The sequence below is a fragment of the Megalobrama amblycephala genome, linkage group LG8 (assembly GCF_018812025.1).
Source record: "Megalobrama amblycephala isolate DHTTF-2021 linkage group LG8, ASM1881202v1, whole genome shotgun sequence".
Classification (NCBI taxonomy): Eukaryota; Metazoa; Chordata; class Actinopteri; order Cypriniformes; family Xenocyprididae; genus Megalobrama; species Megalobrama amblycephala.
Window position 1 is genome coordinate 33,203,715 of NC_063051.1, and position 20,954 is coordinate 33,224,668.

Genomic DNA, 20,954 nt, shown 5'->3' on the forward strand with positions numbered 1-20,954 from the left:
GGAGAGCAAAGGAGAGAAAAAGCTGAATTATCAATGACTCGGTCAGCTTTATACCATGAGCATATAGGGAAATTTACATCCCACACAAATTGATGTTTTTGTTCTAAAAGAAAAGGTTAATTTCACCCATTACGTCATCTACTGGTCCAGTGTCAAAAATAGTTGTTTTATCCCCTATAGGGAATTTAGCAAATGTCAGCAGACATATTTTGATCAGATTCAAATGAGCAATAATTCTGAAAAACACCACTTCTGCAGTACTTGGCAGGCGTCCAATGTCTAACCACAAACGTGTCAGCGTGACCTGTCACACTGGAGCACTTGAAGAACAACTGAACATAACAAGCATACTCTTAAATATAAAATTACCATAAGGGTACAATAACAAGTAAATCCTTGAAAATATGATAAGAATTAATATATAAAGTAGGAGTACATCAATATAGGAAATCAAAAGTGAAACTGATAAATCATAAGCCATAAATGATTAAAAATAAATATTAATAAAAGTGCATGAATATGAATATTGACCATTTCGGATCCATCAATGTAAATATGATATTCTAATATCGATCTAGCTTACTGCAGTGTGCAACAAGTGTCTCATAGCAGCCGCCGAGCAAATGCACAGAGTAACGTTATAACACTATTTTCAACACACTCAAATGTATCTAATATGATAAACAGCGCTGTTTTACCCCTCATACGCTTGACCGGAAGAAGAGGAAGCGGTGACTGTGGCATAATAAAAGTTTCGCTGCACTCGAGGAGTATGTCGCGCTCGTCTCTCATTATCAGTCGCTCCAGCGGCCTCGTTCAGCTCCCACAGCACTCGCCCTGCTCTGCTTCATACTACAGTAACGTTAATAATCTCGCCCATAAACATGATTTCTACCCGAGTACCGTTGGATTCTTTTCTCCTGGCCGTGAGGTGAAGGCGACACCTCCCATGATTCCTGCTCAATCTCGGTGTCATCAAGCTACACCTTTGTTTTGAATAGGCGATCACTAGCAGAGAAAAAATACATATTGTGCCTTTAATACAAATTTCTATAGGTGGCATTTCAAACATGAATTATTAAAATCATCAAATGTTTCTGAAATTATGTTGTGTACATGTTTTATGGTGTTAATTTTAATTAGAATTCGGTATTTTGTTTTCGTTAAACTATATAGTATTTAGATAGAATTCTTGCAACCCATTTAAATTCAAATTACAATTCTGCATTACTTTGAATTCGAATGGAATTTAAAAAGAATTGTCAATTAAATTCTGAATGGTGCATGGTCTTATTACATAAAACCAGTTGTGCAAAAAATCTATGATGGTCCAACCGCAGGGCTTGTCATATAGTATATCACATTCTTATCATCTGCCTATCCACTTAAAATGACATCACCCTGAGAGTCCGATTGATGTCACATTAAAATGATATTTGATTCCAAAGTACACTTCTGGGATATGGCTCTCAGTTTTCTAGTTTTCTCTGGCTCTTGCTGTTAAACATGGAGCCCTATTAACTTACTTGATCTTCCCCCTTTAAGACTGCTAGTGTATCACTTTATTGTTTTACCATTTTAGAGGACTTTATGAGCATCACGCAACACATGCTTGTTGAAAGCAAAGCATCAGGTGAATGATTAAGAGGCCTATTCATGTAGAATTGAGTTGTCACAGTAGGAGAGTGATGTTAGTGAAGGGGGGACCATGTGGAACTGCCCCAACACTTAAAAATAAAGCAGCTCCATTGAGCAGGATGAAACAAAAGAGACAAGCTTCCTCTGAACGTGGGGCTCTGTTACAGTGGTGTGACCCCAGCCCATGTTCCACAATGGGAGGCAAGGGATAAAAGCTGGAGGAGACAAAGAGGCAACTGCAATACGGGTGGTGTGCTGCAGGCTACACCGCTTACTGGGAGGCCCCTAAAACCTCCAGGGCCTCCAGTGACAGGCATGAGCATACAATAGAGAGGCCTGGGTAGGGGAGGCTCATTCTTGGGTAGAGTAAGCCGCATCTGGGCTCTATAGTCTGACCGTCTGGAGCACAGACGAGCATGCTTCTTGCCATCGTCACATGAGTGGATAGTTTTGGCAAGCATAAATAGATGATCATAAATATTATTTTGGCTTGCTGGGAAGCTCTATCAGTGTCAATACTAAAGCTATCTGACTGCCTGAAATAAAGTTTCAAAAAATGATGTAACCAACCCCCTCACCTTTTCTCCCAAAAGACCGCAGGTTAAAAGCATAATGGAACAGGTGGTGCTACTCACATAGCCGATACTCATTTTGACAAAAAAAAGAAAAATGTTTGTGTGTGCTTTAGGGTGTAAAATGAGCATGACTTTCATTTAGTTCCTTTAGTGATGTAAGTGACCATAGGGATTTCACATTGTTGTCTTCACAGCTTCTGTTTGTCAGATGATACAGACATCAATCTTCACTGGCATCTGACTTAAACAAACATGCTACAATGTATTGATTATACTTTATACTTTGTCTTGCATGGTTTATGATGCAAGCAGACTTTTTGACACCTTATGAAATTTCTTTGATGATTTTTTAGGTTTACTTTTTAGGTTTATTTTTTAGGTCTTAGGTTTAGGTTTTTTAGATTTTTTAGTTACAGTTAGTTTGAAGCAATGAATTTATATTTTACCATTCTAATGACTCGTCTTCAAATAGGGTAAAGAAAAAAAATAACGAAAGAATTCCATTCATCTCAAGATGCTCATTTGGACCAAAAGAAAAAGATTGTCTATGTGTATTTGTGTAGTAGAACACCATAATTAACACCCTGAAACATTTAAGGATCTGCTCCTGATAACATACATGTTCAATCACTACAGTAGAAGAGGTAACCCAGTTCCAATCATAATCCTGCTCCATAAATACAGTATTTAACTCTGAGAATGACATGCAGTATTGCTCCAGGGGAGCTGTTCCTGCAGTTAGTGTGCTATTAGGTGCTGAATGAAAAGTGTCTGTCAAATGGCTTGTAACTCCTCAGGAAAACCTGCTCTTTGTCTCCCTTAATTGAAAACATCACAAAGATTTACAACTCTGCAAAGTTACCAATGTATCTGCAACCATAATGAGTCGGCACTGAAGTTACACTGAGGCTGAGAGCATTTACATTTACTCAAGTGTCTCACTTTTTCTTTTGTTTCAATGATATGATGCTAATTTTTTTGTGTGTTTGGACCTAAACATTCAAAAAAACAAACAAACAGACAAAAAAACATGTTTTTCATATATACAATAACTAGAACACAGTTCTTCTATATGATTAAAATGTTAAAGGATTAGTTCACTTAGTAATTAAAATTTCCTGATAATTTACTCACCCACATGTCATCCAAGATGTTCATGTCTTTCTTTCTTCAGTCGAAAAGGAATTAAGGTTTTTGAGGAAAACATTCCAGGATTTTTCTCCATATAGTGGACTTCACTGGCCTCCAAACAGTTGAAGGTCCAAATGTCAGTTTCAGTGCAGCTTCAAAGGGCTCTACACGATCCCAGACGAGGAATAAGAGTCTTATCTAGTGAAACGATTGGCCATTTTCTAAAAAAAACAAAAACAAATTTGTATACTTTTTAACCACAAATGCTCGTCTTGCACTAGGTACACCACGCATTACGTAATCACTTTGGAAAGGTCACGTGTGATGAAGGCAGAAGTACAGAAACTGCAATTTGGACCTTCAGCCCGTTGAACCCAGTGAAGTCCACTATATGGAGAAAAATCCTGGAATGTTTTCCTTAAGAACCTTAATTTCTTTCCAACTGAAGAAAGAAAGACATAAGCATCTTGGATGACATGGGGGTGAGTAAATTATCGGAAAATAATTTTAATTCTGAAGTGAACTAATCCTTTACAAATTTTTTTAAGGTAAAAATGTCAAGGTGGTATAACCGTCCTGAAAAAAAAATTCCACAGTTCTTCTTGGGCTAATGAATCCGGATTACATTTTTTGTCTCAAGCTGTGGGAGATAAGAGTTTAATGATTTAATACATCTACCATCTGCTTTATATTTGACTTTCATGCAGAGAGTGACCAAACTGACACTTTATTTACATATAGCTTGAATATGTGGCAAATATGAACTTGTTTCAGAGCCTGCAGACACCGCAACACCTTCTATAAATGTGAATTGATGAGTGAATCTGCTCTACTCCACCCGCTGCATGAGTCTCACTTCAGCTATGCATGGCGCATGCAGAAATATGTGTCAGTAGTGCTACCATGGAAACCCATCTGAGGGGCATAGCAGTACCACATCCAACACATGGGATTTCAGATCATTCAGATGATGGAATCTTGCTTAAGTCTGTATTTTAACATATTGCGCTTTCGATCTCATTTCATAACGCATCAAAACGCACTATACTATTTGCTGTATTATGGATTCAGAGTATAGCTGTAATATCTGTCATGTTGCTTATTTCTGTGAAGCCACATTTCTTTCATTTTACTACCGGTATGCACGGTAAAAAGGGCAAACTTGGGGGGCTGTCTTTGCGCGCGGTGCGCCGCCCAACCGGAGATGCGCGAGCGGACACTGGCTCATTCGCTCTGGTGCGGACACCGGAGTCAGCGAGGCATGTGTTTGGACACCGGCGTTTAGATTAAACAGAAAAGACACTTACAGAAACGAAACACCTGAGCGTTTTCCTTTCCCACCGGCTGTTATTTGCCAACGTCAGTTTCTCGCGCCATCGATTGTTTGAATTGCCACCTCACGCAGGATTGCAGCTCCCTGCTCTTCGTAAACATTCGTGAATGGAAAGCAACTGCAGAACAGATATACATCTTGTCAAACGTTTCTCGAATCCTCTGCAGTTTTGTGATTGATTAGCTGGATCCTCTTGCATCCTCTGAGGGAAGATGGAGACCTTCTTCGCAGAGGTGGGTTCATTTTGTAATGAAGAGAACGTGTCATTTCATCTGTTGTGCTTTATGTGCAATGCAAAAACAATAAATTACGTGCTGTATTTGTGAGATAATAACCGGTGGACAGCTTAATTATCATTGGCTGTGCCTCAGGATGTTGCATGCAATGCTGTCTTCTCCTATAACAGTGCCATTCCTTTTACATACACACAAGCGTTTTTAATGCTTGTCATTTCAAGTGCTTCATTAAAAGCGACCAGTGCGTTATTTCACACGTTGACAGTAGTTTATGGTGATGTCGCGTGCATCGGTGACTCGCGCTCGCCTGGGCTGTGGCGCGCGTGAGGGGGGAAGGGGCTCGCGCATTGAAGCAGAGGCAGGGTCTCTATCTGATATGATGCTTCTTCAAGGTTTTCTAAACATCTCCCATTTTCCAAATTGTTGATTTTCATGTATCTACGTTATTTGTTATGAATTAATGACACGAAATGTCTCTGATTCCAAAACCAGCGCGTGACTGTTTGTGAAGGCTGTCCGGACATAATTGGGATTATTCCTACATTCCATATTCAGAGCATTCACCTTGAGCCTGATAGGAATTGTTCAGGAACATATATGCAAGGGCTCATAATGAACCTGCCACAATGAATGCATGGTGGTTTTGTTTACCTGATCTGTATTCTGCAGAACAGGCCTCACAATAGCATCTATTTGTTTCATTTCTACCTCTGCTACTGTCTGTATACCATTTGCTTCTCATTTTCATTTACAGTATACAGTTAGATTGGGCTGCCCAAATCTTACTTGATTTTGTCATTTTGTCATTCTGTTAAAGGGTTAGTTCAGCCCAAAATGAAATTTCTGTCATTAATTACCCACCCTCATGTCGTTCCAAACCCGTAAGACCTTTGTTAATCTTCGGAACACAAATTAAGATATTTTTGATGAAATCCGAGAGCTGTCTGACTCCTACATAGATAGCAATTTAACCACCACTTTCAAGGTCCAGAAAGGTACTGAAGACATCGTTAAAATAGTCGATGTGACTGCAGTGATTCAACCTTAATTTTATGAAGCGACAAGAATAATTTTTGTGCGCAAAAACAAAACAAAAATAACGACTTTATTCAACAATTTCTTCTCTTCTGTGTCATTCTCATACGCTGTTTATGTCCAGCGCTTCCAGGTTCTACGTCAGAATGCCGACTCATTATTGGCCGACGCTGATCACGTGAGCAGCATGACGTATGCGTGTAATGCTGACGCAGGAGCCGGCCAATAATGACTCGGCGTTCTGATGTAGAACCTGAAAGCGCACAAAAAGTATTCTCATCGCTTCATAAAATTAAGGTTGAATAACTGCAGTCACGTCAACTGTTTTAACGACGTCTTTAGTACCTTTCTGTATCTTGAAAGTGTTGGTTAAATTGCTGTCTATGGAGGAGTCAGACAGCTCTTGGATTTCATCAACAATATCTTCATGTCTTGAAATAAATTTGTGTCCTGAAGATGAACGAAGGTCTTAGGGGTTTGGAACGACATGAAGATGAGTAATTAATGACAGCGTTTAATTTTTAACGCTTTAAATGCGTTAAAAAATCTTTGCACACACAAACACCATTTTATCCAATACTGAATTACGGCATCCCCATTAAGCCATTTATCCTCTTGAGCACATGCTATGTGTCTCAAATGGTTTTAAGCAGTCAGCATTTAATCTGTCAGAGTGGACAGCACACTAACACAAGGCTTAGTGAGTAAATGACATTAATTTATGATGCAAATACTCTGGATATTCTATTTATCCAAGAGAGGAGTTGGAATCTATGTGTTTATCGTTATGCTATAAGAAACTGCAAAAGTAGGCTGTATGATGAGGAAACTTTTCTGTCTATGGAACTGGAGAACTTGTATCCTTCACAGGTTACTGTCTGGAAGGGCCATTAATTTAATTTATGGGGCATTTACGGTGAAATCTGTCTCTGAGGTTCAAATTGCTGGTCTTTCCAAGTGCTTCAGATAACCAAGATGCTTGTGATACATCAGCTAATATGAGTGCAACTAGCTAGCTGGATCTTGCCCATGCCAAAATGGCTGCCAAGATGGGAGTTGCGAGTGGTTGGCAGGTGTTTCATGTTGTTTCTAAGGTGTTTTGAGTGATGTTTAGTGCTGTGCAGTTTGGTATGGGTGTTTACAAGGGCATACTGGACCAAGTCAACAGCAATTACTCCCTTGTCTTTTGATTTCCTGGTCCCTAGAAATGGCTTGCGTCCATTAGCCCATAAGTCCAAAATAGTAAGTATAATTAAAAAAAGCCTTAGCCAATGTTAATGTAAGGGTCAGAGGTTAAACTTTCCCCCAAGGGAGTTGTGTATAGATTGAAATGGGGCAATACATGTAAGATGCAGTGAAGCACGTAAGCTCCCCAAAATACACGCCTGACCCACCCACTAATATCCTTATCTCTGCCCAACATCTTAATGTGTCATCACCCAAAAGAATCTCAGGAGCCCAGGGGTGTTTCTTCAGATACCGAAAGCTCACTGACCCTTTAAAGCACAACACAGAAGCACAAACTGCTCTCGTTCTAATTTTTATTTACCTTCTTTCTTTCTACCTATCTTTTAGCACCCTTTTTTCTGCTGTCTGCTCTTCAGTGACAGTTCAGGTTATCATTTTGGTGACTCAACAGTCAACACCTCTAGTCCCCACAGCAACATTAGAAAGGAGGCATGTTTTATCTTACTGGGTCACCCCATGGTCCTAGTGCCTGGACTTTAATTTTGGAATCATATGGAGCATGTGGACTTGTTTCCTTTTCATAGCTCTATTCAGATGTGAACTGCATGTGAAGGCCTACATCTTTACAGGATGTTCTATTTTTATGCACAGATTTTTACAATCTCAGTTCAAACATCACTCTTTATTTCTTATCCAAAGAATACTATTCCAATATAGTGTTGGGTGTAACAGCCAAATCAACAGCGACTGAATTTCTCCCAATCTGGCATCCTGTGGTCATAACAATTTGGCAAACCCAACCTTGACCTTGATGTCAAGAGTACCAGAGCTCCTCACTTATTTTTGACTGTGATGTAACACTGTGTGAGAGTAGGTGTAAATCCTAAAATCATGGACTGATGTTTTATTCTATTACAGCAAATATGATTTTTGTGACAACACTCAGTACTGAAAAGAGAGTCCAATTAAGTGTGTGTGTAAAACTTAGGGTTTTCATTAAATTTGGTTTTGTAGTAATTTTTTTTTTAGGTCAAATTCTGGCTTTAATTTAATTCCTTTATAAACTTCCTGAGTCTCTGTTCACTTAAAATGACTCAACCAGTACTAAGGGGCCTAAAAACAGTACGAAAAACTTTCTGTTTTGGCTGTTCATTTACACGACAACAGCATTTGGGGGGCCTGAAAACGTAAACTTTTAAAAACGGCTTTCATAGTTTTTCAAGTTTTTGAAAACAATACGTTATCGTCTCTGTAAACTACAAAAATGTGAATTATTGAAAATGGTGATGTCATGCGCATGAGTATTACATGTTTAGTCTATAGGTGCGTAGTTTTTCTTTACAAAGTGACATCGCCAACTACTGGCCTGGCATGCATAATACAGTGTTTCTAATCGTTTTTGTGGATCCGTGTGAATGGGGATTGTTTTGGCAATGTTGTCGTCTGTACGAAAAATGCAACATTGTTGTTGTGTAAAAGTACCTCAATATTTGCAGAAATGCTTGCAGACACAATTGTGCCACTTTGGCATGTCCACAATCAGAAGCAACACAGCAGTGGTAAGTGGAGGGTGCCAACCCAAACTGTTTCTCACCAGACACAGAGACCTATTTATAAACATGGGCTGGGGGGTAAAAGCAGAAAAGGACAGGAAGTCAGAGAAAAGAGTGCTAAAGAATTGAAGGGGAAAATGGAGAAATGAAAGATACTAGAGCAAACACTGACTATCTCTGAACTTATGAATGGAATGGATGTTGGCATGTCATTTACATTTTTATTGGCCGTTAATATAGAATTCTAGTGTGGGAAAAATAAAATATAAAAATAGAAACTCGTGATGTCTGTATGACCGTGTATTATCGGGCAGTGTTAGAGGTTTTTTTATTATTTATATGTATTGGCCTGTATTTGATATTTAGGCTCATTTTTACATTTAGATTAACGTCATCCAACACCTACTAATCTAGTTATTTTAATAACACTGTTACATAATCTTTAGCAAATCTCAAAATAAATATTCTTTTTCATAGTTTTCTTATGGATTCTTGTGAAGTTTCAGTTGAAAGTTCACCTCTTCATCTTTAATGGTGATAAATATCCAGGATATCATCCATATGATGGTGGATTGTGTTTTTGTAGTTTTTATTTTGTATATTATAATGTTCTCATGCCTAAATTCACTTGTAGCTTTTAAATTTTAGTTTTTAGTATTTTTAGCATTTTGTTCATCCCTATATGAAGTTGTTTGGTAGATAAAGTGTGAGAAAGGTAAAAGTGTGATTTGTTGACAGGTGGCAGGAGCTTCAGCAGATGTTTCACAGAGCAGAAAATGAAGATAATTTGATGTGTCAAATGAGAAATCTGTACGATCCTCTATCACAGCATTACAGAACCTGTGTGTCTGTTCTTCCAGGTCAGAGCAGAATTCATGTTTCATGATGACATGAATTGGGTGTCCTCTCTCGCTCTCTGTGTCGCTGGTTCTGAGGAAATCAGCCACTGGAGATGTGTGACCTATATTTCCTAAGCAGCTTCATTTGAAATGACTGCCTTGATTCGTTCCAGTGTGAATCTCTCTCTCTTTCCCTCTCTCTGTATATCATTCTCTTTACCGCTGTCTCTCCTCTCTTTTCATTCATCCATTGCTGCAATGCACTAATTTCACAGGTTGTTTGAAGTAGAGGGCTCTAGCATTGGCTTATACTGTGAGGCTTTGGAAAAGACTGGTACCGTCAGCTCTTAGAGATATTCCCTCTGTCTCCTTTGATTTTTTCCCCCTGCACTTGTTTGGTTGCTGTGTGTTTACCACCTCTTATCTTGGAAAGTGTTCCTTCCTTCAAGGGGATAACTATTGATCATCAGTGTGTCAGATTCTCATTTTCAGATTAGAAAAGGCATTTCTCACGGATTCTTGTGAGGTTCCACTTTCCTCGGGAGCGGAACCTCATATTATAGCAAAGTGTGTATTAAATCTTCAGAATCTCGCCAGAACTATTACATTTGGAATGAAATTAAATAAAACTATTATTTTATTTATCTTACCTGGGTTTTTAAACCCTTAATTGTTCTCAGATATCCAAGGACTATCAGCTTAAAATATTTCTTATATGTTTTTACAAAAGATATTCGGCGGTCAAATATTTTCAGGTAATGGTTGATAAACTGTGCAATCGACTGTTTTCTACACTGCTGTGCTTGTTTCATGTCTTTTGTATATCACACATAATTTCAATTCTAATCATTATTTTTTTAAAAATTTGTTTTAGACACTGTAAAAAGTGAAACAATCGCATCATTTATTTAAAGGGGTCATGAACTGCATTATTTTATTATTTGATAATGTTTCCTGGGGTGCACTAATAATGTTAGTATGATTTTTTTTACATCAAAAATGGTCATAATTTAGAAATAAAAGGCTTTTTTCCTGCCCTGATTTTATCCCTCTCATTTGAACACACTGTTTTAAGGGGCGAGTCTGCTGTGAGACTTCAGTGTAAACGGCCACTGCTGTGATTGGCTAACATCTTTGCATATGAAATAGCGAAGTATTACATGTGGAATTCTTTTAGCACCTTTTTACTATTAGAGTTCTCAAGGTTTACTAATTGTGAAAAATATACAGTGACTATGAAGGGTCTGGAAATCAGGATGGAGGCAGAGACATACCTAGAGAAAAACTGAGATCTACTGCATGTGTGCGCACTTGTGTTCACAGTTAGAGAGACCAGCAGAGAGAAGCACTGAGCAAAGTTCTCTCTCCTGACCCAGATCAGCCGCCTCCGCCTGCCTGTGAAGAGCAGATCTGACAGACCGCTCCAGGGAAAAGTGCAAATCTCTTTCTACCACAGCTGATGCATGTGTGCCCCTTCCCGTGTCTCCATTCCTCCTTTTCCTCTCTCTCTGTACATTCATGGCATCATTATATGGTCTAGTCATTGTCCCGGTCCCTTGTGTATAATTAAAACAGTCTCTCATAAAGTCTCACTCATCTGGAGTGATAGCTTTTTCTTTTATTCAAGTCTTTTTCTTTGAGGCTGTCAGAATATGAACTAAACCCCATGCAGAGAGAAACCAGGGTGCCTCAATCCCAACATTAAGTCTCAACCTGTGATCATTGCAGGGTTTTAACCTGGGCTCATTTTAGAACCAGAGGCCCTTTAGCTGTGGAAAATAAGGGTCACACTTGGTTTCTTTTAGGAAAATATAGGTTTGAAATGTCTGACTACCAAGTCAAGTCAAATCAAATTTATTTATATAGCACTTTTCACAGTGCACATTGTTTCAAAGCATCTTTACAGGCAATCATGATACAAGCTATATAGTATGTATTGCTTTGAGTGTACTGGGTCTATGTAGATGAAGTTGGACATACTTATGGCGCTTTTCCACTGCATGATAGGGTTCGGTACGGCTCAATTTGTCTCTCTTTTTGGCGCTTTCCAACTGCATGGGACGGCTCAGTACGGAATGGTACGGTTCGCTTAAATAGTATCACCTCAGTGGAGGTTCCAAGCGTGCCAAACCGATACTAAATGTGATGTGTAAACACTGCAGATCACTGATTGGTCAGAGAGAATTGCCCACTACGAGCGTCATTGGATTTGAAACACGAGACACCACACCGGCTACATTTAAATAGTCAGTAACAGCCACTGCAGTATCATTTGTTCTCGAAATGACTTGCTTTAAATGACTGTCGCATGCAACTTCAAAAAAGAAATGGCTGTATCGTGGTCAGTAGATGAGGTTTAGACTTTTTGGTAGACGAGGGACGGATCCACGGTAGTAGAGGCGCCCCAACTGTACGATCAGTCTATCATCAATAGACTTCAGCAGATGATTTTCATAGTATTTAGTTTATCTTTAATGTTGTTTAGTGTTGTGACATCTTGGAATTTTTTTTTTATCACTGTGAGTGACAACAGCATCTGAAATGTTGACCTTTCCAAGATGGCAGACATGTTGACGTGTGGAGCGGTCGAATGTGGCATCTAGGTTTAAATATTTAAGGAGTAAATGATAGAATTTTCATTTTTGGGTTTCTAAGCAGTCCTTTTAAATTGAGAAAACTTAAATCTACAAGATATTATTACTATGTGTTTTCTTAAGTGGTTTGTTGCAACCATCAGCTTAGTCTACTCAAGAGCTAAAACAGCCTGACCTGATGTGGCCATGCCGTTTGAGGCTGAGACTAGTTGGCAGGTGCTAACAACACTGACAGAGTTGCTGTTATAAGAGGTTTTCCTACATAATAATATCATGTGGCTTATATTGTAACTGACTGTTTATATGTATAGATATACTACTGTTCAAAATTTTCAAAGAAATTGACTTTTGATGATTAAATTGATCAAAAGTGGCCAAAAAAAAAAACATTTATAATATTTATAAAATAACTCAAGATTTATGTTTCAAATAAGTGATATTTTTTTGAACTTTCTATTCATCAAAGAATTTTGAAAAACAACGTATCATGGTTTCCATCAAAAATGTTAAGTAGCACAACATTCCCAATATTGATAATAATAAGAAATGTTACTTTAGCACCATATCAGCATATCAGAATGAATTCTGAAGGATCATGTGACACTGAAGACAGGAGTAATGAAAAATCAGTTTGCCATCACAAGAAATAAATTACATACATAAATATATTAATATGGAATAAAGTTATTTTAAATTGTAATATGTGACCCTGGAACACAAAACCAGTCATAAGTCAGTCATAAGTGGGTATATATTTGTAGCAATAGCCAACAATACATTGTATGGGTCAAAATTATATTTTTCTTTTGTGCCAAAAATCATTAGGATATTAAGTAAAGATCATGTTCCATGAAGATATTTTGTAAATTTCCTACCATAAATATATAAAAAATGTATTTTTGTGAGTGGATATGCATTGCTAAGGACTTCATTTGAACAATATTTTCTCAATATTTTGATTTTTTTGCACCCTCAGACCCTCAGACCCTCCAGATTTTCAAATAGTTGTATCTGGACCAAATATAGTCCTGTCCTAACAAACCATACATCAATGGAAAGAATATTTATTCAGATAGCTTTCAGATGAGATAAATCTCAGTTTAAAAAAAATGACCCTTATGATTGGTTTTGTGGTCCAGGGTCACATATTTCACAGTACTGCAGCATTGGTGACCAAAAAACATACCAACCCCAATCTTTTAAACAGTGTAGTGTACAGTATATGGACAAAACTTTCTGTATGTTCAGGAAGATGAGCTGAGTAAGGTGAGAGGAAGGCCTCAGCACATGCAGAAGAATGTGTGTATGGGAGAGGGAGAAGTACCCATCAGAAGTGAGGTGAGGTGGCTCGCATCAACAGTACAGACACAAACGTGCAGGCTAAAAATATACCCATGCTGCATTTGACTTTTCCCTGCAATATTTTTTCTTGATCCTCTGCACAGGCATTCAAAAATCAGTCCAGTTTTATTTATTATCCTTCTGTGTCTTAAATCAGTCCAATTCCCCAATGCAATATTTCAACTTTAATATTTAACCAACTGCCCTGTCCACTCCACTGTTGCCCTAGTTCACACCCAACACCTGCTGCCACGACCCTGCCACTCTGTTGCCATGGCAGCCGTGTGCTTGTGCTAAACCCTCAGATGGAGAGGTGGCAGCTCGGTGGGATTATTGTAACACGGCGGGTTATTATAGTGATTATAGTACCTTTATAATGCTCACAGAGGCCAGGGTCATCTATCTGAATCTTCCTAGGGAAATTTTGTGGGAAATTGCTCTTGTGTTATGTCTATGAAACCGGACAAATTGCACAAGCCTGCGTGTAACCTTTTGGTAGATTACCAGCTTGTGTATTCTCTTTCTTGCTGGCTGTATAGGCCTATAATTATCAGAACGCAAACAGCTAGGCCTGCGATGTAATTAACTCCCTTTGTCATTACAACTGCAGCTTTGGCTTTCCTGATTTAGCATCGTTTCCCCTGTGATTTCACCCTGCTGTGATTAGAGCCAAAATGGATGACTTCACGAGCATACCATGTTAACCCAACACTTTTTTGGGTCACATATTATGAGACACTGCTGTGCTTTTAAGGATGAATTTCACATTATGTCCACATCACATTTTATATCATAAAAAATAGTTTTGCATAATGAAATTTAAGCCTACAGTATCTTATGAGCATTTGAACTTTGGCATTAGTTTTATGGATTATAAGCACATTATCCCCTAGATTCTCATGACTGTAATGCATCAAGATGTGTTACATTTTTTTTGTAATTCCACTTATTCTCAATGGTGATTCACATAATAATCACATTACTGTAATACTTTAATTTTTGGATGTTTCTAATCCACATAAATTAGGTACAACAATGCATAATAAGTACACATAATGAGAATCGAGAAGAAATTGAGAAGAAACTGCCAAAATGATGAATTCAAAAAAGTTAAAGGTGCCATCGAACGTTTTTTTACAAGATGTAATATAAGTCTATGGCAGTTAAAGGTGTCATTGAACGTTTTTTTACAAGATGTAATATAAGTCTAAGGTGTCCCCTGAATGTGTCTGTGAAGTTTCAGCTCAAAATACCCCATAGATTTTTTTTAAATAATTTTTTGAACTGCCTATTTTGGGGCATCATTAACTATGCACCGATTCAGGCTGCAGCCCCTTTAATTCCTCACGCTCCCCGCTCACAGAGCTCGCGCTTGCCTTAAACAACATAAACAGCATAAAATTCACACAGCTAATATAACCCTCAAAATGGATCTTTGCAAAGTGTTTGTCATGCAACATGTCTAATTGCGTAAGTATGGTATTTATTTGGATGTTTACATTTGATTCTGAATGAGTTTGAGGCTATGCTCCATGGCTAAAGGTAACATTACACACTGTTGGAGAGATTTATAAAGAATGAAGTTGTGTTTATACAGACTGCAAGTGTTTAAAAATGAAAATAGCGATGGCTCTTGTCTCCGTGAATACAGTAATTAACGATGGTAACTTTAACCACATTTAACAGTACATTTAACAGCAACATGCTAACGAAACATTTAGAAAGACAATTTTCAAATATCACTAAAAATATCATGTTATCATGGATCATGTCAATTATTATTGCTCCATCTGCCATTTTTCGCTGTTGTCCTTGCTTGCTTACCTAGTCTGATGATTCTGCTGTGCACATCCAGACGTTCTGCCCTTGTCTAATGGCTTGAACATGAGCTGGCATATGCAAATATTGGAGTCATACATATTAATGATCCCGACTGTTACGTAACAGTCGGTGTTATGTTGAGATTCACCTGTTCTTCAGAGGTCTTTTAAACAAATAAGATTTACATAAGAAGGAGGAAACAATGGTGTTTGAGACTCACTGTATGTCATTTCCATGTACTGAACTCTTGTTATTTAACTATGCCAAGATAAATTCAATTTTTAATTCTAGGGCACCTTTAATGGTTCTTACAATTATTGTCCAAAATACCTTGATATATTTATAGGTTTCATGAGATTCATCCATAAATCACTTTAAAGGAACACTAGATTCCCAAGATGTGCTCCAGACATAATTACTCATTTAAAAGAAGTGTGATATGGCTTGTTTCTAACAAAAATTTAAACTTAAAAGCAATCAAGCATGTAGTCACTTTATAAGTATCCAAATCTACCTAATAGATTTCCTTTTTTGCATATATCGATTGTTTGACACTCAAGAAAAAACAATGCAGCACTTCCAGAAATGTTGCATACAGTAACATCTGTCCTTTTCTGTAACAGTAGTCCACACATTCCCACTCTGTCCAGCAGAGAACATATATCTGCCCTTGATGGACAATTAACTCCTCTATTGCCATGGTGAACCGCTTGACCGTTTAGATCTCTGTCTCGCTCCTTTTCCAGATGCATAAATCTGTCAGCAGGTCGTTAAAAAAGACATACTGGCTTGGCAGGATGGCGGTCTCCAGACAGGTGTCTCATTTCTTAGTCTTCAGTGTTCCTGCTTTTAAATCAAAATGGGGCATAGGGGTAAGAGAGAGCGACTGAGTGAAGGACAGAGTGAGAGGAAGGAATTGAGAGGATGAGGAGAAAAGAGATCGAGACTAAAAACATTACAACATTACAAACCACAGTAAATAATCCTGCACAATGTTTCACATATTGTATGAATAAACTGATGTCTTTAATAGCTGTTTTTAATTGAACAATTCCATTATATGCCCACACTGAAAAAAATTATAGTTTGGGCCAACTTAAAATAAATAGTTTCATTTGTTACAGCCAAATTTATTCGTTCTTCTCAAATTCTATTTATATAAATTTTGATTTAATATTAAAAAGAGTAAAAAGATTATTTATTATAAAAACCATATACTTAATCAATATATTTCCTTTAGACATAAGCCAAAATGTTACTTAATATAGGTCAGTATTATCTTTTTTTTTTTTTTTTTTTTTTTTTTACAACTTAATTTCACCATAAACTAAAAAGCTAAATTATGTAAACAAAACTGTTTCTTTTATTTATTTATTTGTGGGAAGTGTTTACTTTTACTATTTACTTTTAGACAAACTGAACAAAACAGTTCAAACTGGAAACCATGATTTTCACTTTTTTCAAATGCATAAAGACTTGGGCCAGTAGGCAACCACCTAACAACCACATAAAAACATGCTTAAAACCACGCAGGACATTATAGTAACTTAACCTTGTCATTGTGGCAACTTCTGGCAAGCACTGCACGTTTCCTTCAGAAAATCTCAAAATTCATTTTGGACTTGTATCTCATCTCTTGTGTTCCAGTTTCTCCTGTTAACATCAGTGACCTTGTTCAGGCTGAGAATAAAATGCCCCATAAAACCAGTGTGTGTCTTTAGTGAGTGTTAGTATGTAGGCCATAAATTAAAGGAGGAGGGTAGAGGCGTAGCAATGTGTAGCCAAGTCTAGTCTCCTCATCATCTCTCTGTATTCTTGCATATGGTGGGAATCTCTCAGGCACAGCTTTTAGCCTAACAGCTTCATCTATCATTAATTTCTCTCACTCTTTCTCTTTCTGGCTCTCTCTCCTTCTGTCATGTATATTTGATAGCTGCACAGGAAGTGCAGAGTAATGTCATTTTCACACTGCTATGTGTGAACATACATGAGGTTAGGAGATGAGAGTGAGATAAAGGAGATATGAAGGGAAGGAAAGAAGAAAGGAAGGACGTGGAAGGTATACCAATGTATTAGCTAATCATCGGTATCAGATATTGAGCAATTGTTGTCCTGTCAATCAAACTAGGGCGGAAAACAGGTTTGTGTGAAAATGACAGAAGAGTTGTAACGATTTATAACATTCATTTATTCACTGAAAGGAAACAATTTGACACTTTTGCAAACCAACAAATCTGTCTACATTGCATAAAAAATCTCCAATTGATGTATTCTTGTTGATTATAAATACTATACTGCTTTAAACTCATTAGAAGCAGTTGTCATTACTGAATTAAATGCTTTTGATTATTTATTCGTCTTAATATATTGTGCTTTTTCCTTTTAGAGTCATATAAAAATTCATTACATTTATTTCTAATATCTCCGCTGGTCTGGTTGAGAAGTTATAAAGCACTTAATGGTAAATGTGTAAAACATACTTGGCAATAAAATTATAATTTAAATTTCATTTAAAGCTGTGTAATTAATTGTTAGTGTTTTTAAAGCAGCAGAAAAAAGCCTCCAAACTATTGGCAGATGCGTTCAGAATAATTGGATATCGGTATCATCTCAGTATTTTATTTTTCATTTGTTTAATTTTTCTTGGCTTTGTTTGAATATTATAGTTTTATTCAAATTTATACACTAAAATTGCCTGAACTGTGTAAAAGTTCTTAATGATATTCTTACACACATTAAGTATTTTGGAAGTTAAGTAGAAATGAATAAATGTGGTTATTACACTTGTTCGGCTTTTGCGTTCTTTCAGGGTTCATTTTAGTGTGCGGAGCTGCAGAAATGAAATCCTGAGAGAAACTCGCAGGGTGAATCATAGTCATTTGTGTCTTCAGGGCAATGTGCCTACAATAAGGACAGAAGCTGCTTTTCAGATCACCTGAGCAGCTAAAATTCTCCCTACAGGGCAGAAAGATGGGCAGAGTGTTGGCATTATAACTGAGTGATGTCTGAAATGGAGCAGAAATATCTCAGAATGGTCATGTTGCAGTAACTGAGACTCCACTGGTGAACACTGAAATGTCAGCATGTTTAGGGCTATAGAGGTGGGTGATGGGCTGCAGAATTTTCCTTGGGCCAATGAGTTTATTTTCCCTTTACAGTCAATACTCTCCCTCTTTCCTTTGCCATTTGAACATTATTGTCTGGTGGAATTGGTAAATCCCCCCATTGAAGGTTGATAAGAGGTTGAGAGGCTGTCTGGTGATGAATTAGGTTGGTCATTAGATAAAGGTTAATAATGGCAAGTATCTGTGCAGGGAGGTTTTAAAAGCCTGTGGTTTGTCAAGGTTGTGTAGATGTTCCATAACAGTTACCTGATGGGTTCTATGAGTCTCTGGCTGTTTTACATAGTGGTGGAAAATGACACTGGGTGTGAGTGGTGGCCATAACTTGAGATTTTTCTGGAAAAAACTGTAGCAAATTAGCTCAAAATGGAAATATGAATAATTAATCATAACTCGTCATAATTAATTATAAATATTTGCATCAGTTACTCGAATTAATTTCATGTAGCTGAATTAATATTACAATCAATTATTCTGTTCGGCCAGCGAACACTCAGTATTGATTGTACAGTGGCATGAAAAAGTATGTGAACCCCTTGCAGAATCTGTGAAAATGAGAATTATTTTAATAAAATAAGAGGGATAATAAAAAATGCATGTTATTTTTTGTTTAGTACTGTCCTGAGTAAGATATTTTACATAAAAGATGATTGCATTTAGTTCACAAGACAAAACAATAGCTGAATTTATTAAAATAACCCCATTCATAAGTATGTGAACCATTGATTCTCACTACTGTGTGTGGTTACCTGATGATCCACGACTGTTTTTTTGTTTTGTGATGGTTGTTCATGAGTCTCTTGTTTGTCCTGAGCAGTTAACCTGAGCTCTGTTCTTCAGAAAAATCCTCTAGCTCCTGCAGATTCATCAGTTTTCAAGCATTTTTGCATATTTGAACCCTTTCCAGCAGTGGCTGTAGGATTTTGAGATCTGTGTTTTCATACTGAGGACAACTGAGGGACTCAAACACAACGATTAAAAAAGGTTCAAACATTCACTGATACTCCAGAAGGAAACACGATGCATTAAGAGTCGGGGTGTGAAAACTTTTGAACAGGATGAAGATGTCACAATTTTTCTTATTTTGTTTAAATATCATTGTTTTTCATTTAGTACTGCCCTTCGGAACCAACAGAAGATACTTGCATGTTTCCCGGCAGAAAATTAAGTACAATTTACCTTGATATTTGAATTCAAAAGTTTTCACCCCTCGGCTCTTAATGCATCGTGTTTCCTTCTGGAGCATCAGTGAATGTTTGAACCTTTTATAATAGTTGAGTTTGAGTCCCTCAGTTGTCCTCAGTGTGAAAAGATGAATCTCAAAATCATACAGCCACTGCTGGAAAGGGTTCAAATATGCAAAAATGCTTGAAAACTGATGAGAACAATCATCACAAAACAAAAAAACAGTCGTAGATCATTCAGGTAACCACACACAGTATTGAGAATCAATGGTTCATATATTTATGAATGGGGTTATTTTAATAAATTCAGCTATTGTTTTGTCTTGTGAACTAAATGCAAACATCTTTTATTTAAAATATCTTACTCAGGACATTACTAAACAAAAAATAACATGCATTTTTTATTATCCCTCTTATTTTATTAAAATAATTATCATTTTCACAGATTCTGCAAGGGGTTCACATACTTTTTCATGCCACTGTATATCAACTCTTCAGAAAGGATATTTTCTGTGGCCACAAAAAAATAACGCTTTCTTAGCATGTAGCTGTGATCATAATCGTTAAATTGAGATTGGTTTATAAGCAGATCAGAATCAACTCGCAAGAATGTGCACAAAAGTTTTATTTAACTAAGTCACAAACACATAACTAATCCAACAGACACACATCACGCAAAAATAGGAAATGAGAAAGTGGAAGTTAGAGGTGTTCGATTCCAGGTTTTTTGGAGTCGACTCTGACTCCCTACTCCCACTGTTGGAGTCGATGGAATCGACTCCTCGACTCCATTTACTGTACATCAAAACGGTCATAAATAAGCCAAGATGGCAGTCCTTACACACTTAATTTATTTTTCCCCGACGCAAAGCCTTAAAATCCTCTCATTAAAACAACACACGTTTAGCGAGACTGTCTAAATTAGTCCACTTTAGAAATGACTTGATGAGTAGCATATCAACATTGCTAATTGCGATACCTCATTTTACAGAGAGAAAAGTCACGAAAAACATCTGTGGTCGTATATTATGTCAGAATTAAATAAACGAGAAAGCAGGGTTTCTTTAATGAATTCATCTCATTATAATGGTCGGGGGATGGCGCTAAACGCACATGATCATTGTCTTAAAAGTGCTTGGACATTAGAGTTAAAGATGCTAAAATTAATACTATACATAAAAAATGCATACAATAATGTACACTTATTAATGTGTTTATTATTGATGTGAGTTTTTTATTATTTTTATGTATGGTTAGTTTAATGAACACGGTTAACTATGGAAAATCAAATCTATATTTATTGCAATGATATAAGCAACCATCAATAAGCCTACTAAAGCTGACACGAAGGTATGTATAATTAC

At 37.1% G+C, this 20,954-nt stretch overlaps 1 protein-coding gene across 1 annotated transcript in view; it reads left to right on the forward strand.

Annotated features, from left to right (window-relative positions):
* Positions 1 to 4,281: 4,281 nt before the first annotated feature.
* The window catches only part of myo10l1 (myosin X, like 1), a 70,203-nt gene continuing 53,530 nt past the window's right edge, over positions 4,282 to 20,954 (forward strand). Inside the window, 1 exon segment of the mRNA XM_048200702.1 lies at positions 4,282 to 4,910. Within this exon segment, the coding sequence (XP_048056659.1) occupies positions 4,890 to 4,910 (21 nt within the window). The 5' untranslated portion in view covers positions 4,282 to 4,889.